The following is an 18,630-nucleotide window of genomic DNA, read 5'->3' on the forward strand; positions in this document are numbered from 1 at the left end:
GGAAGTGTGGGAATAGGTAAGACCAGTAATCAAACAACAGACCTCAGTAGGGAACAAGAGCCATGTGTCTGGTGGCTGGCAGGTGCAAAGGTAAGTGTGTAGAACTGGAGGAGTCATCCAAGCAGCCATGGATAAAAGAAAGGAAGCACCAGAAATATTGAATGGCATGGCACCTGCTCTGGTTTGCTATGAATGACATCATCAGTCCAGTAGGGTGCTTTGACAGGACTGAGTCCAGAAGGCTTCTTATGACAGGCCTGAAAATTTGAACTTCACCCAGAATGGAAACCATTGGAAATCAAGGACATCCCTGTAATATTGTGTGCAGAGCAGTAATCAAGGTGATGGGGACACAGTAGTGAGCAAGATCAACCACAATCCTGGCACCCTAGTTCAACGCACATGGCTGAGGCTGTGGACTGTGCTTGGCACCTTCTGAAGCAGGAGCCAGAACTAACTCTCCTCCCTCTGCGAGCGCGCTGCGCGCGCGCGCTCTCCTCTCTCTCTCTCCTTCTCTCTCTCTCCTCTCTCTCTCTCTCTCCATCTCCCTCTCCCTCCCGCTCTCCTTCTCCCTCCCCTCCCTCCCCCATAGTCTCCAACAGTCTTCATTAAACATCCAGCAAATGTTCCTTACAGAAATTTGTATTTTTTGTTGATGGTCTTTTGAGGGGGTGGGGGAATAAAGGGTTTGTGGGTCTTACGTTTGGAGGTATTTTGAGTTCTGTTAGCTTCTTTCTGTTTTTATCGCTAATGATTAAACCCAGGGCCTTGTGCATCATGGGCAAGTACTCTGCCACCAAGCTGTATCTCCAATCCTGTTCTCTCTCTTTAATAAGGATATTAAACAAATAGAACAGACAAAATTTTTATTTTTAGTCTCCACTTTGGCAACAAGGTGGGGCTAGCTAAGTGAGGAGAAACTAGAAACAACAGGTTACCAACTACAGCACTGTAACCAAGGTGAGGCAGTAGAAGCACTGGGAGACAACAGTGTCAGCCCTTGGCCAGCCAACTCTTACACAACCCACTTAGCTGCCTCCTTCAAACCCTCCCTAAACTTTTATAAGATTCACTTTCACCCTGGGCCAGCCCAGTTTTCAAGGTCAAATACAACAAAAGATGGTTGGTCAGCTCCAGGGTGACCTGGGCCACTCACACTTTTGCAGAGTGTGCTGGGGACAAATGAGGTCACAGAGGCTTTAAATCAGCGCTGACAAGTTTTCTTTGCTGCTGAGAAAGCAAGCTAGAGACACCCTGGGTACAGACACTGATGGCTTGGCTCCCTCAACAGTGTTACACTGTCCGGACTTGTGTAGAAACTGATTGTGGATTACTGACTATCCAGGCCCCATTGTTCTCACAATGCATTCACCATGAGATAGCAGATTATACCTAAAATTCCCAGTGATTAAGACAAAAGGGCAGTTTGGATCCACACTTAAGAAAACCCATATCTGAAACATACAGTGGCTTTGACCCAATAAAGGCACTTTTATATAGTATTTTACAGTGAACGTTTTATTTGCATCTTTCCAAAATCCTATGAGCAAGGTAAATAATATAGTTACTCTGCAGTTGAGAAAACTAAGTCTGAGAAAGACTTGGATAGATACAAAGTTATGTGATTGACAGGTATGGAGAAGAAAGTCCAACCTAGATCTTGTTCCACATTCAAGATACTGTGTATCAGATCTCACCTCCAACTCCAGCCAGCAAAATGCTTTGCGATATTCATGAGTTAATGTTGCAGCCCTTACTGAGACTATCTTTGTCCTAGCTCTCTTCCTCAGAAAATGCAATCCAAAGCCAGGAGAGGGCCACCAGGACTACCTACCACCCAGTTAAAACAAAGACAGTCAAAAAGGAAGCTGCTGAGGAACAGGACAAGAATGTGTAGAAAGGGAAAGCCAAGTCCCCAGTCTATTAACTACTTTGTGACTGCAAATGAGTGTGAGCTTTCTCTCAGGACTGCAGTTTCCTAAGCTCTAGACTGGCTGTGGCCTTGCCACCATTCAGCACTAATAATCTCTAGAGAGCCACTAGACTGTGCTAGATGAACCCACTACAGAATAAGGTCAGTTGATCCTTCTAGTGGCTTGAGCTTATGCCTTGAGCTCCTCACTCCTGGTGTTTGATCTAATGAAGAAGATCTAAGCCACCCACCATGAGTTCCTACTCTTGTTGGCACACAATCTACCACCTACATACACTGTTCCCAGACTGGCCCTAATTATACAAAAATCAACAGGGCCATTCCTTTCCTTAAAGAACCCAAGTTTAATTTAAGAAAAGACATACTAACTTCTATAGTACTAGTAAATACTGCTCTGTAGAACTGGTATCAACTTCATCTTTTATTTTGATATAACCCAGTAGGACATGATAAACATTCTGAAGTAAATAAATACACCATGCAGCAAGAGCTCAGAAAATAGAGTTTACCAAGGCGTTCTCTTCTCTGTGTCAAAGCTTCTGTCTTCAGATCCCCTGTGGTCTACTACTAAATTGAAAGAACACCTCTCCTCCTGGAACTGATCCTTTCACAGTGATGGTGGCTGGGCTCTGACTTCCCTCCCTTATACATCTCTGGGCACAAGCTTTCTCTCCCTCCCTTCAGGCATACTTTGGCTTCCCTGTTCTAACTTATGAGAGCCAGGCTTCCTGTCGGGATGCTGAGTCTGTTCCTGTCTCCAGTAACTACTTTATCCATCTCTGCAAGGGGCACACACACTTGAAGCCTAAACCCCCACATACCATCATCCACCAGTTGCCATGCTCTGGTACCCTCACCATCACCAAAGCTAGTGGCCTTTTTCTCTATACTCAACCTCCCTGACCTCCCAGCTTCTGGGACACTGCTGTGACACTTTCCTCTCTCCTATCAATACTCAGTCTGGCTGGCTGCTGCTCTTCCTCCGCTTGCCTCCAAAATACAAGTTCTTGCCAAGATATTCCCCTGCTACTTACATTAGCTCCCTTGAGAACTAATTTAACGTCAAGACTTCCAACTCAGGAAGCCTTTCCAGGCACCAGCCTCACCCTAACCCTTCAGCATCCAACAAAACCACAGGGACTGAAATGTCAGGAAAGAAAAGGTCCCCATGGATATGGGGCAGGACAATCATATTTTCACCCTCAGACTCCATAGCTTTTGTCACATTCTGCCTGCCCTGCCATGAACTTGAGCCTCCTATTCACTCACAAGCTCCCAACACAGGAGCTGCTCCACTCACCTGCACCCACCTGCTACCATGGAGTTCAGAGACAGGCGTGTTAAACAGGTGTAAATGATAAAGTGTTAACACACTGTGAGCCTCTTCACATGAAGCCCCAGAAGGGACGAGTGCCTGTGTAGGCAAAGCCTCTCTTGTGCTCTGCAGGCCACTGGATGACCAAATGCCTCAAAATGAGGAACCACGCTTTCCCAACTTTCTGAGCTGAAGAGCACAGACTAGCAGACAGGAGAGGTAAGGAGGGGCACATACCTCTAATCCATTCATTTTCCATCTGGTCAACCAGTAAACAGCACTGCTCTAGTTAGCTTTAGCTGTTAACTTGACACAGCCTAGAGTCAGGAGAGATGAAAGCTATGAATAAGAAGCTGCCTACATCAGACTGGCCTGTGGACATGTCTGTGAGGGATTGCCTTGATTATTAATTGATGGAGAAGGGACCAATCTATTAGTAACAGTGCTAGCAGTACCATGCCTCGGCAGGTGGTCCTGCACCATGTAAAGAAGCAAGCAGAGCATGAACCTGTATGAGTCGATAGTTTCTGCTGTACCTTCATTGTGAGTGAGATCCTTGGTAGGAAATAACACTGTGGAATAGCAAATATTCCCGCCTTCAGTTTCCTGCCTCACTTCCCTCAGTGATAGATGGTGACCTGGAAGTGTGAGATGAAATAAACCCTTTCCTCCCCTTGACTCAAAGTTGCTTTTTGCCAGAGTTTTATCACAGCAACAGAAAGGAAACTAGGACATCCACTAAGCACATCAAAGGTACAGGGAATAGTCTAGATACTGAGACTGCAACTTTCAACATGAAAGACAAGGCCTTTGTTCTCCTTTGCATTCTAGTGAAAAAAAAGCAAGATGCTAAAGGAAAAAAAAAGCAGGCAGTGGCTGCATCCTAGTAGCTCTTTCCCTATTCTCTCTCCAGCATGGCTGTGCTGTCCAGTGGCTCCCTCCTGCATGTTCCCATGGGCAGATCCACCGCTGTGCAGTTTGCTCTATCTCTCCCTGCAATGCCCAGCACCCATGTGTTAATTTCTAATCCCCAACAGAACAAGCTTTGCTTGGTTGTTATGGTCTTGCAGAGGGCACCAAAGGCCCTTTTCTGGGAAAGATTTAGGGCTGTCAGGTCCCTAGAGTCTACGACCTCAGGTTCCTCTGGCAACAGCATGAATGCTAAGGGGTTTCTGCCAGGGAGTCACTCGGGGATGCTTTTTTTCAGGTTGTGTTCAATTCTGTCAGAGCCCTCTGGACTCAGCTGATTGCTGGTGGTAGATTTCTGTGTTATTTGGGGCACTGAAGTCCCACGGTCTTGACACAAACTTAAAATTAGAAATGCATTAAATATAGGAAAGGAGGAAGGTCATTCAGGAAAGGCAGTCTTCTGGGAGAGCTGCAGGACAAAGGCGCCCTGGAAACTTCCAGGTTCATTAATAGGTTTTACACAGCATTCAAGTGGTATTTCTCCTTCAGAAATAACACAGTGGAAAGCATAGGGGACAGGCTCAATCCTCAGCTAACACAGCTGAGTGAGTGACTCGGCAAACTAAAAATAGCTCCTTTCCCACTCGCTCTGACAGATTTCACTTCGACCCTGTGCACAGGTTGATCCTCTGCAGCTTTTGTCCTGCAGCAAAATGAGGGCTGGTGGTACCTGAGCTTCTCAGCGGCCTACTCTCTGTCCCAACTCTTGTTTAATTCCATGGCTCCTATTCCCATGTGTAAACACATGTGCTTGTATGTGCTGAGATTTGGTGCTCCTCAACCCAACGTGGGCAGAATTTAAACCAGGAACATGACTCAGGGCTGTGAGTGCAGGCTGAGCCCAGGCAAGCCCTCAGAAACACTGGCAATCAGGTCGTTTGTCTTGGGTCCTCTCCTACCTCCTAGCAAGCCTCTTTGGGCCCCAGTGTCCTTGATTGTAAGTGGAAATAATCATTCCTCATAAGGTCTATTTCACAGCACCATGCTGGGATCAAGTGTGACAATGGGTGACTCTGCATTGTCTTTGCTGCTGTGCCGGGGAGTGGGACAGGTCTGACAGGCAGTCACAAAGTAGAACTAGGCTCAGGCACGGGACGGTACAGCAGTGCATGCTGTAGCTCACGCTCACCTCAGCATGCAGTGTCTTTGCTACACACCAACTTGGTTTAGAGAACCTAGGTCAAACAACAATTCCTTTTTGCTGGTGTCCTCAGAACTGGTCAACCTGTCTTCACTGTTTCCTTGCACCTATCTCTACGACACTTTTAACCCTGTACAGTGCCATGCTTACTCAGGTACTGGGGAGTTCTTTGAGCACTAATGCTTATAGAGTTGACAAGGGAAAGGACAAGATATCAAAGTCCAGAAAGAGATAAATGTCAGAGAAATCCAGATGAATGGGAAAGGTAGAACATATAAAAACTAAAAACAAACAAAAGGGCAGGGTCCCGAGGTCTGCACAGGGGGTACCAACAAACTACAGGCCTAAGAGCCAAAGCTGAACGGCGAGCTCTGGGTAGACCATGCAGAGAGGGGGGGGCATCAAACAGAACAGAGCAGGTGTCCTTCTGAAGCCCACAGTGGAGCTCTGGGTAGACCATGCAGAGAGAGAGGGCATCAAACAGAACAGAGCAGGTGTCCTTCTGAAGCCCACACTGGCAACAGGGCATCATCTTAGGTCCTTCAACATAAGTGGATCAGAAACAAGGAGAGAGGACAAAGAGACAAAGCAAACCAACATGGCACTGAAGCCCAGAGCTTCTGGAGTGACTAACATTCCCAGGTCTGTCAGGGTCAAGCTGACTTCAAACTAGGAGCCCCAGAAGCCAAAGTTGTCATGAGCTTCAGGAGTATCATGACCAAGAAATAAAAGAGGGAGATAAAAGAGACTCAGTCAGAATCATCTGGACCAACCTGCATCCTGGGACACTAAGAACACAGGAGAAGAAGAGCTTACCCAAATTCACCATCAGGGAAGAATCAGAGTGAGACCCAACACTAATTCACAGCTTGGTTCTTACCCCAGAACCCCAAAGGCAAGCCAGGTTATCAGCTCCAGCTGCGGAGGCCCCTATGATCCCACTAAGTGAGTCCAAGTACTTCTCCTCAACTGTGAAATGCAGGGCTCCACCTTGGGGTACAAGTTAGAGCCAGTGCCCATGGGAAATGTGCAACAGCCCACTTGGAGGTTAGGAAGCAAAAGGCTACTGTGATGTGTGCTCACAGTCACAAACACACAAAGCTGATGTAGGTGGGTCTTCTGTCTATGTGTTACTTTCATTGGTTAATAAAGAAACTGCCTTGGCTTTTTGATAGGGCAGGATTTAGATAGGTGGAGTAGACAGAACAGAATGCTGGGAGGAAGAAGGCAATGAGGCAGATGCCATAGCTCTCCTCTCAGAGATGGACGCAGGTTAGAATCTTCCCGGTAATCCACCACTTTGTGGTGCTACACAGATTATTAGAAATGGGTTAATCAAGATGTGAGAGTTAGCCAATAAGAGGCTAGAAATAATGGGCCAGGCAGTGTTTAAATGAATACAGTTTCCGTGTTATTATCTCCGGGGCTAAGCTAGCCTTGCAGGAGCCGAGTAGGACGAAAAACAGGCCTGCCCGCAGCTCCTTCTACACAAAGCCTCTCACACACTGTGCTGACATGTGCTCAGAGGTGAGTCCTGACTACTGCGTGACACCGGGAACTGCCCAAGGGAGGCTAGAGACCCAGCATGTAAAAACAGATCGTGTGGGAGACACACAACCTCACCATGTTAAAGGAAAACCACCCAGACTATAATCTCAAGTAAGCTCCATCCCCAGATGAGACATTGCTTAGAATGAGAGAATCTAGATTTTCAGGGCATTAGAGGCTCTGTCACCCACACTTCTGAGACTTTCATCCAGGAAAGGCACATTTTAAAAGGATGCGCTTCACTTAAAGAGAAGGGATGCAAGTGTCACTGGGACCTTGAGTCCTGGCCCACTTTTGAAGCCCCATCCTGGGTCTTGCACTCCTTACTCACAAAGCTTTGACTAGCGTGCACAGTCTCATCTATGTTTACTTGTCCTTGCTCACCAGAAAAGAAAGTTATACTGTAGTTCAGCTCTACCTGCCTATGATTTCCCTCCTGACTGGGCTCTTGTTCTAGACCCTTCTCTGCAGATGTCCTATGCAGCTTCAACACAGACAGCTCATTCCTTCCTCTTATCCCTTGGACATGAAAAATAATTTATGGAAATTAAATCAAGTGGTCGGCTGTGTATGTCACACTTAGGCCCCTAAAGGTCAGGAACTGTCAGCTTACTCCAGGGTGATCATGCCTCTCCAGATGTCCCTATATCCATCCAAATCCCTGGCCATGGTAGCACCTAGCTTAATATGGCTTTTATCTCCTCTAAAACAAACCCACCAAAACCTACCAATTTCTAACAGCCCACCAGCCTCACTCTCCATGGGCCTCTGGCAAACAGATGCTAAAGCCAGATACAGGTATTGACAGGAGACAACACACAAACAGTTTATTAACATCTGGTGGCCTGGAGTCTGAACCTGCATAGAAACCCCCAGGGTGCATACCAACCCCAGAGCCTGGAACAAAGAAGGAGAAGAAAACTTCAAATGTAGCTGCTAAGGGAAAGAAAGGAGATTCAAGCCAATTCCTTATCTTGCTGTGCCTGGTGGCGCAGGCCTATAATATCAGCTCTTTAAGAGGCCAAAGCAGAAGAACCATGAGTTCAAGGCCCGTCTGGGCAACTTAGTGAGAACCCATTCCAAAATAAAAAGTATAAAAAGGACTGGAGATATATCTCAGTGGTAGGGTACCTGCCTAGCAAGTACAAGCACAACAAGGCCCTAGGTTCAACCTCAGTACTTGTACCTAGTCAAGTCACACCAAGTTCACAGGGGCCATGTTTGTACTGCCTGTGTCTGCAGCAGGTGGCATACTGGGCCAACACAGGTCACTGAAGGCTTCTTGCAGAAGACAGGGTAACCAACAGTTACCAAATCTTCACTGCCTGCCACAAACTATGCACGCTATCCTCACCAACACACTGTGGATTACACAAGGTCCACCTTAGGAATTATGACTTTCATCTTGCCAACAGAACCAAACACAGAGAAAATGATGAGGCCCCAGTGCCTTTCCTACTATGCCACCCAAAGTTTCAAGTGATATGGGAAGGACAAGGAATGATAAATGCTACCACACTATGTACCAGGCTCTCTGCAGCTGACTGCAGTATGCAGAAGAGATTAAATACTCCAGTCCCTCACTCACTCACTAGTAGAACCAAACAGAACCTAGAGAGATACAGTAGGCATCACAGAGATACTCAAGGCTGCTGCCCTTGAATTTCACCCCCAAGAGTCCATCTCAAGCGAGCAGTTCAACCGGCTTTCACAGCACAGTTCAACGGTGGTGATGTGAATAAATAAATAAAATAAAAAAGGAAATTATCTGTCTAAAGATTGGTTTAGAGCCAGGTGGTGGTGGGTGCACGCCTTTAATCCCAGCACTCAGGAGGCAGAAGCAGGAGGATCTCTGTGGGTTCAAGGCCAGCTTGGTAGACAGAGTGAGTTCCAGGACAGCCAAGGCTACACAGAGAAACCCTGTCTCAAAAAAATAGCAAGCAAATAAACAAAGAATGGTTTAGAAAGTCTCAGAACCTTCCAGTCAGTAATGTAAGATATCCCTTTATAAAAACTTTTTAAATGTTTATTTATTTTGTGTGTATGTATGTGTTGACCTGTATGTCAGAGCAGTTCTCTCCTCCCACTATGTGGGTCTCCCAGGTCAGCAAGGCTTGGTGGTAAGCTTCTTTTTTGTTTTTAATACAGTGTTTTGCCTGCATATCTGCCTGCAGGCCAGAGGAGGGCACCAAATCTCATTACACATGGTTGTGAGCCACCATATGGGTGCTGGGAATTGAACTCAGGACCTTTAGAAAAGCAGTCAGTGCGCTTAACCATTCAGCCATCTCTCCAGCCCCAAGCTTCTTTACCTACAGAGCCACCTCACTGGCTCTCTGTAATTGTTTTAAATAATCATTCTAAGACCGCAAGGAAATTAAACAGTATTTGTAATAACAAAGGCTGGAGTGAATAACAAATACTATCTATGTGATCTTTAACAAGTACTCACTGGTGTACATGTGAGAAGAAGGTGCTTTATTAGGGTAGAAGATTGCAAGTGGGGTTATTGCTATTGCTATATACATACTGTCTTTTTAGTGCATTATTAGTCAAAGAGAGAGGAAGAAAGAAAAGGAAAACCTCAAGCTTGCACTTACGAAAGGCTAAGGAGAATGAAGGCTAGAATGCGAAGAATAAATGGAACCATCTGACAAACCCAAGAGTCCATCTCAAGCCAGGTGGCCCTGGGGAAGGGAAGCCCTCCAGGTGTAGAGAAGGTTGTAATTAGCCTTATGCTAATTTCAGAAATCTTACTAGATTATTAATTTTTCTGACAGACTCTGAGTGAAGACTAAATTCCTTCATTAAACTAATTCCAGTTCAGAGACAACAGTTCTTGATGCCCATTCTTCTAATCACCTAGGACTCAGTTTTGGACTCAGATTTCTTTAAGGGTCTGGCCACTGGGAGTTTGGCCATGCTCCAGTGAGTATATGAGTAGCACAAATTGGGCTTGTTTTCTGTTGTTCTTGTTGTTTTTCTTCTTTTTTTGGAGGGTATGTCACAAGGAAGAGGGGCAGACCTGAGAGGACTGGGAAGTGAGTCATCGGGGTGCATGATGTGAAATCCCCCCCCAAATCAATAAAAATATTATGTTTGAAAACAAACAAACAAACAAAAAGACACCAGTAAAGTAAAATTAAGAGCCAGAAACATACAACCTGGAGAAATTAAGATTCCTGCCTTAAATGTAGAACTTGAGGATGCTTCAGAGAATCAAAGCAGCTTGAATAAGCAAGTGGACTACAATGGTTTCTTCTCTAGGATAAACAGAAGTGTAGAATATTTAGCTTGTCTTTAAGGCCTCCTAGGTTGGGTTTCAGCCACTCCCCAACTCTAGATATTACCTTCTCAGGGCTCCATGCCCTAGCCAATTTAACTGTTAGAGGCCTCATACATTTTCCTCACACCCTACCCTGCATCACTGTTCAAGCTGTTATGTCCCTAAAAGTCCTCCTCTCTCTTCCAAGTGCTTGCTTAAGTCCCATCCATCCCCCAAGGATTACTTCAAACCCATGCCATTCTCAAACTTAAGTCAATCCCTCCAATTGAATCCAACTTCTCCTGCCAGTGTACCTGGAATACTGGATTCTGAACCTCATTAAATGAGTTACACAGTCTGCCTTATAGTGAGTGATACCTAAGTAACCAAAACCCAACTTTTCTACTATATTAAACCATTAGCTTCTTGTGAGCAAGAACCCCTTCAGATTCCTGTATGAACAGATGATAACACCTGATGTAGAGTGGGCCCCCAGGAAACCCTTCACTGTGAGACAAGAAAAGCACCACACTGCCTCTGCAGGAAGACACCACTTACCTTGGCTGCTCCTGTCAGGCAGTGCAGAGGCAAAGGCACACTGCTTTGCTGCCTCCAAAAGGCAAGCGATGAATCTAGTTTGTCGGGTTTGTGGCCATCAGGAGACTCAAACTTCCGCCCTAGCTGACCATAGTCTGCTCGACCCCAGGTAAACACCTTGCCAGTTTCTACAAACAAACACAATTTGAATGAAGGTTACATTCTCCAGATGCTCTCCAGGGTAAGCGAAGGGTCACTGGGAAAATGTGAATGTTTATTCATCATGTTCCATAAAGACCGTGAGCATTGCTGTGAGATGCTCTTGTATACTGCAAAGATTTGTCACTTGTATTGGCTTAACAAAAGGCTGATTGGCCAGTAGCCAAGCAGAAGTATGGCAGGGAAACCAGACTAAAAGAATTCTGGGAAAGAGGAAAGGCAGAGAGAGACAGTCAGCCACTAAACAGATGCAGAGGAAGCAAGATGAGAATGAGGTACCAAGCCACGTGTCTAAACATCGACAAGAATTATGGGTTAATTTAAGTTGTAAGAGATAGTTAATAATAAGCCTGAATTAATAGGCCAAACAGTTTATAATTGATGTAAGCCTTTGTGTGTTTCTTTGAGACTGAATGGCTGTGGATCGGCGGGACAGAAATTTCCATCTACAAGCATTGGGTTGGGGGGTAGCTCAGATTTCTTGCCATGTAGGCATGAGGACCTAGGTTCTGTCAAGAATCAGATGAGGTAGTTCACATCTGCAATCCCAGCACTCCTATGGAGAGATGGAAGGAGGTAATGGAGAATGCTCGGGAGCCTACAGGCTAGGCAGCCTGGCACACACAACAGTAAACAAGAGACTGTCTCAAACCAGGGAAAAGGGGAAGACCACCCAAGATAGGCCTGTAACCATGGCACATGGCCCACACTCTCGCAAACATGCAGGTGCGTGCATATGAGCACACATGCATATACACACAGGTAGAGATTTTTTTTTTTTTAAAAAAAAAAGAAGTCTTGAATATTTATCTGTTCATATAAGTGGGAACTAAAGTTCAGAGAAACTAAAGAATTCTCCCAAAAACAAACATGTAGAGAGGACCACAGTCAGACTCAGAGGAAGAGTCTCAGGCCTATGATGCTCCTGCACAGAGATGGCTTCATGGGTAAATGCCAGCCATGCTGGTGGCCCACCCACTCTCTCCCAGACCCACCACCCCTCCTTCTGCTTTGCCCAGATGTCTGGTCTCAACTTTCCTCCCTCCTAAGCAATCCAGGGCCTTGTATCCTGACTGAAGTTTCCCATTCCTCAAATCTCTCAGAGCTTTCCCCCAACTCAATGCTGGTTTCATGTTTGCCCCTCCTAGCAACATAAGGACTCCTCCTTTACCCAAAGGAGCAATCCTAACAGTCCAAGGCAAGCATATCTGTGTGCTGGAATAAAGGGAGCAAGAGAGAAAATTGTAAAGAGCTATTTGGAGCCAGAAATGCATTCAGTTCCCCAGCACCATGTGGGAAGCCAGCCAGCACTGCAGATGACAGAAGAAAATGAGGTTTGGAAAAGGAGCAACGGCCTCTCATTCCCCAGATAAGAGAGATTTCACCAAATTCATTCAGTTGTACCAAGTGCTGCCTTTGTTATTTCAACAGAATTTCAAAATCCGACAAGGCATAGATTATTAACAGATTCTCTGCAATAAATATGCATAACCATGTGCGCCATATAAATTCTTTATCTGTGTTTATTTTAACAAAGAAAATTCTGCTTAAGAAACAAAACACCGAGTAATGCATATTAAATCCAAGACAAAGCTACTGTGTTTGGTATCAAAGCTTCATCTGGCCCCACACAAAACATATGGCTTCCAGTGTCAGCTAAGAAACAGCCCAAGATGATAGCAGAAGAGTCAGGAGACCACAGACATATGGGATGCTGTAGGGATGAGTTCTCAGGTTCAGCCTAGTAGCAGGCACTAAGACAGATACACAGAAATCTTCCAGGCTTCCTACGATAGGGGACTGTAGTGGTTTGAATAGGAATGGCCCTCAAAGGTTCTTATAGTTGAAAGCTTGGTCACCAGGGAATGGCAATATTAGTAGGTATGGCCTTGTTGGAAGAATGTCAGTGGAGGCAGGTTTTGGGGTGTCAGATGTCTAAGCCAGGCCCGGTATCTTTCTCTTCCTGCTTCCTGCTTCCTGCTTCTTGCTCATCCAGATGTAGAACTATCAGCTACTTCTCCAGCACCATATCTGCCTGTGTGCCACCAGGTTTCCCACCATGATGACCATGAGTCTACTAAGCCTCTGAACTAGAAGCCAGTCCCAATTAAACGCTTTCCTTTATAAGAATTGCCATGGTCCTGGTCTCTCTTCACAGCAATAGAACACTGACCATGACAAGAACCAAGTCTGTACAGCCCACAGGGTACTGGAAACATTATGCAATTGGGAATGGGACACTGGGAGCACTGGACCCTGCACAGCCACATGCTGTTCCTTTTGCTGCAGCTACCATTTCCTAACCGAGAGAACTTCTATTCCAGTTGCCCTTCATAACCTGGCAATTGCAGCCTACTGAGTCTACGTATATACTGTTGGTCCCAAGAACCTTTCCTGGTCCCTCAACTTTCCCAGAAAAGATTAAACTCACCACCTTTGTGTTCTCTAACTGCCACACTGCCATGGAACAGTTAAGAAAATTAAGCTCAGAAGTGACCTGCATAGGGGCACACAGATAAGCTGCCTATGCTGCATCTGTTATGGTTCAAGTCACTGAACAATCATGAGACCCTCCTCCCTCACTTATGTGGATTAGACTGAAAATAGCTGGTGCCCAGTTGGCCAGCTGTCCCTCTATCTACGCTGGTCAGAATTTATAATCAGACTGCTTTAGTAGGAGAGTCTTGAAGATGACCAGTGTGTGTGTGTGTGTGTGTGTGTGTGTGTGTGTGTGTGTGTGTGTGCGTGCGCACGCGAGTGCATACATGTGTGTATGTTGGATAGCATCTTTCTCAATTGTTCTCCACCTAATTTTTTTGAGTCAGAGTCTCCCACTAAACCTGGGGTTTGCCACTTTGGCTAGACTGGCTAGTATCCTCCTATCTCTGCCTCTCCAGCACTGGAATTACAGGCACACACCATTGTGCCTGGCTTTTTTGAATGAGGATCAAACTTAGGTCCTCATGTTCATACAGCAAGCCTCTTACTGACTGAGCTCAACCACTGCTTCCTAAGGACTCCAACATTCTTGGCTGGGAAGAAGTAGCAAACTGCTATCTGCAGGACCATAGAAAGAACTGTATTATCATAAATGGCAAACTGAATCCTTTCTTTCAAATCAAGCAAATTATCTTAAAACTTTCTGCTATTGATTACTGATGTTTGAGACAGGCAAGACTGGCAGACTATGGAGCCATCATCATTTCATCTCCAATGGCAACTCAACTGTTATTCCACTTACATAGCACTTTCCACCTAAAGCACTTTACAAACATTAACTAATTAATCTTCATACTCTCTGGGGAAGCCACAGACATTCTGGAAGAGACAGGCAGAAAGCAGGCCAACCCAACAGCCTCAAATCTAAGCTTAGAATACCCTCTTCTGAGTCTGTTTATACTAAAAACACTGTAGAGTAGAGGGCTCACAAGGGAAGAAGAGGACTCCTCTTTTAAAGAGAAAGTAAAGGGCGCCTCCTAGGGAGACAGTACTGTCCTAAGACACCAGTCTAAAGAAGTCTCATAACTCTGACATAGATTACTAAGATAATTAAATGACTTGAGAAGTTAAATAGCTCAGTAGAATTCCAACAGCAGGTTATAGGATCAAGGTTTAAAACAATGGGGCAGGCAGAGATTGTTCAGTGGTTACAAGTATCTGGTTGCTAGTACCCACATCAAGTGACTAACAACTACCTGTAAATTCAGCTCCAAATGATCTAATGCTCTCTTCTGACCTCAAGAGGCACCTGCACTACATAGCACTTACACATGCACACACACACTGACCCAGAGTCTGATGGAGTATACAACAATGATATCCACGTGCAAGGAGGCAGTGCCATGCTCTGTGTGCTCCACAGCTTCTCCTACTAGCAAGACACTTCCAGAGGGCCATGAAGAATTCAGAACTCTAGCTGTACTCAACACTTAGACTATGTCTTTATGTCACCCAGAGCCAAAGAAAAATAATCTCTATACCAAAAATATATATATATATATCATTAGTGTGCAGCAGACAGACATGTGCCCTAAGCTGAGGTCGGGTCATGGAGCTAACAAATGACCCTTTTCCTCAGAGTGAAGAATTATGTATTAATGTGGCTAAAAAAAATAAGTCTATTAGGATCATCCACAAAGTTTAGGTATGTGTCTACAAATAAAAGATACATGAGAGAGAAATGCCAAAGGAGCTCAAAGAGAAGTCAGAGGGTGAGACCTGGTGTAAAGGCATGACCATGTGAGATGATACATGGGAAAGAGACACAGAAAACAGCAGGGCTGAGTGAGCAGTAAGGACTACAGAGAACATTCAGGGAGGACTCCACTCAAGCTGGAACTTGGAAATGTCTCTGGTGATGGGATAAATGCCATTTAAGATGAACTTCTGAGGAAGAAAAGAAACTAGAAAAGAGGAGGAAAGAACAAGAAAGAGATAAGCAATGCAGAGAAATTCATAGCCCCATGTGGAGCAGGAGCAGGTTCCCAGGATGAAGTCTGGGCTTCAGGACTGACAGGCTCACTTGGCCACAGGAAAAGACCAAGTGGTCCCTAAACTCAGTTGCTTGCCATCCTTTATTAGTGATAAGGTTTGTTAGCCAATATATGTACTTTCAGTTATTTTATTACAATGTACACTTGTGTTTCACCATTTATAAATTGTGGCTATGTATCCTTATTTAAAAATATACAAGATAACCCCAGCACAGTGACTGACACTGTATCTGCAGTCAGGAGGATTGATCTAAGAGGCAAGCTTTGGTGGACTACACAGGAAGTTCCAGGCTCACCTGAACTACAGTGTGAGACCCTGTGTAGAATATGTATATAGAGAGAATAAAATTTACCCAAAACTCAGAAAATTTAAAAGAACATGAGAAAACTAGAAAAGAAGTGGCAGAATTCACATCACACCCTGGTCCCTCACACTCCCTGCAGAAACCGCTGCAGCTAGACCTGGGAAGGCTGCGGGCCTAAAGCAAGTATGGGGCCTCCTGAAAGAATGCCTGGGTGGCCATCCTCCGACCAAGGACTGCCCACGTCCTGAGGAGGCAGTTGGCATCCAGCACTTCTGTAGCACTGACAGCACACTGGGCACTGCTCTAAGCACATCGTCTCTATATGCTGAATGCACAGTGTTTGGTCCTCCACCCAGGCATGAGAAGGAGGCAGAGATGTACTGACAGGGACATGGCACCCAAACCTCAGAAGTTTTAAGTTAAAGAAGGGAACCAGCCTAGAAACAGAGCCTAGGATATGCCGGGGCCTACCAGGATGGAATTCCTAGGGAAAAAGGGGAAAAGAGGAAAAACGGTCACATCTTGACCCCACATTAGATGAGAAAGAGGAGATGAACAGCACACTCAGATTTCACCATTTCATGACTGGTGGGAGGTGGTAGAGCAGAGTTGCAAGAACAAGGGTCTCACTCATATAAGTCATAAAAATGATCTCATTATCAAGTTATTTAACTGTTCTGAGAGCTTTGGCAAACATTTCACCAAATATCACATGCTCCTAAGTGGGAGAAAGATAACCAGGCACAAAGCTGGAAGGTGGTAGCGAGGAGTGGTGGTGCACTCCTTTTAAATCCAGCACTCAGATGGCAGAGGCAGGCAGATCTGTGAGTCTGAGGCCAGTCCAGTCTACATAATGAGTTCTAGGCCAGCCAGGACTACCCAATGAGACCCTGTCTCAAAGCAAACAATCAGGGATAGGGAGCCCTCTGCAGTCAGAAGAAGGTGGTAAAGCTCTGTCCTCACCACCCTACCCCACCCATCCAGGACTGTCTGCCCTGCGGTCACAGCAGGTGCTGTGGCTGCTACCAGGAGCTCCTGGCAAAGAGGCACTCCTTCCAGAGAAGGGGTCTTAAAGTGACAGAAAGATGGGTGAGAGGAACATCCATATTTTCTTAAAAGACTGTTCAAAAAGGAAGCAGACCATCATTGATGATAACAATTTGACATTAGCCAAACGGAAATCCATGGGTCAGACAGAGGCAAGACTCTCTCTTCAGTCCTCCCAATCCAGCTCCCCAGGGAGCTATGAGTCCTTCTGGAAAGTGCACATAAGAAAAGTCACTGTCAGCTTGTGAATTTGTTCTGGTTGTAGTTAGCCATTTTCTGGTGACATGTGCTTTGCGCCCTTGGAAGGAAGGTAAGGGTGACCTTGTTAAACTCATTCTCTGCTCTTTCATCTTAACTGTGAGCACAGCCTTTCAAAACCTGGTTTATATCAAATGGGGAAAGCAAACTGAGTTTTAGTGCACATTTATCTGTTTCCTGATGGTGGATGTCATGTGACCAGCTGCTTCAAGCACCTGTTGCCTTGACTTCCCCATGATGGTCTGGAATTTGAACTGTGAGCTAAAGCAAACTCCCTTGAGTTGCTTTTATAACAGCACTTTATCACAGCAAGCAGGAGGGAAACTAAGTCACCCAGCATCACCCACTGATATAGGCATAGGGAAGAGGGTTTCAGGTGCCAGCAAGCAAGCCAAACAGCTTCCATCCTATGTGCCCCAATACTTCCCATAGGCCCCCATCCTCTATGCTCCTCTTGTCACTCAGGTTATATATAAAGCCCACTAACCTGGTCAACTCCTACTCACCTTCACCCCTTAACCCAAACCAGATGTGTCTGTGCAATAACCTAGAGAATCCCCGCTCAAGGCTTTGAGAGCATTTATCTTAACAAAGAAATATATATGCATTGGAAGAACTGTTAGGTTAATGTTTGTCTCCTCTAGAAAGCCAGCTCCATGATAATAGAGATTGGCACAGAGTTGGTACTCAAGAAGTACCTGTTTCCTAGAGGAATCTAATCATCCTCTCCTTTACATCTACTGAGCTTTCCAACTTTACATGTTATCCCTAAGTCTCATCTGCAGAATTATAATAACAACATGGCCCTTGAAGGGCTACTTCAAGGGTACTTTTGCATGAATCAGACAGTGGTTTGAAGAAGAATGGTCCCCATAGGCTCATATATTTGAATGCTTAGTCACCAGGGAGCAGAACTTTTTAAAAGGATTAAAAGCTGGGGTCTTGATGGAGAAAGTGTGTCACTGGGAGAGTAAGGGTGGGGGTGGAGGGTGTTACTGTGAGGTTTCAAAAGGCTATGTCAAGCCCAGCATCTCTCTCTGCCTGCCAGGTAGGGATGCAGCACTCAGTATCTAGCAGGATACTGCTCCAGTACCTACCTGCCTGCCACCATGCTCCCAGCCATGATGGACTAAACCTCTGAAACTGTAAGCGAGCCCCCAATTAAATACTTTCTCTTGTAGTAGTTGTCAAGGTCATAGTGTCTCTTTACAGCAATAGAACAGTGACTAAGGCAGCGATAATATGGCAATATGAGCCGGGCGGTGGTGGCGCACGCCTTTAATCCCAGCACTCGGGAGGCAGAGGCAGGCGGATCTCTGTGAGTTCGAGGCCAGCCTGGTCTACAAGAGCTAGTTCCAGGACAGGCTCTAAAAGGCTGCAGAGAAAACCTGTCTCGAAAAAAAACCAAAAAAAAAAAAAAATATATATATATATATATGGCAATATGAGCCAATGTCAGTATTAGCTTCCTAAAGTAAGTAACACAGCCTGATCAAGGATGCCCATGATCATACCCACAGTTGCTAGCAATTCAGCAAATCTTCTCAGCCAACCCCATCCCCAAGCACAGTCTTAGAGTCAAAGGCACTACCACGAAGAG

General features: G+C 45.4%; 1 protein-coding gene across 3 annotated transcripts in view; it reads right to left on the reverse strand.

Moving 5' to 3' along the window:
- The window catches only part of Sergef (secretion regulating guanine nucleotide exchange factor), a 220,660-nt gene that overhangs the window by 157,819 nt on the left and 44,211 nt on the right, over positions 1 to 18,630 (reverse strand). For all 3 annotated transcript variants that reach the window (XR_005283485.1, XM_038313679.1, XM_038313677.1), the window contains one exon: positions 10,730 to 10,896. Coding sequence is in view for 2 of the 3 variants with exons in the window: in XM_038313679.1 (XP_038169607.1) it covers positions 10,730 to 10,896 (167 nt within the window). In the remaining variant the exon portion in view is untranslated. The remainder of the gene's footprint in view (positions 1 to 10,729; positions 10,897 to 18,630) is intronic.

The sequence above is a fragment of the Arvicola amphibius genome, chromosome 12, assembly GCF_903992535.2.
Source record: "Arvicola amphibius chromosome 12, mArvAmp1.2, whole genome shotgun sequence".
In the NCBI taxonomy this organism is placed as follows: Eukaryota; Metazoa; Chordata; class Mammalia; order Rodentia; family Cricetidae; genus Arvicola; species Arvicola amphibius.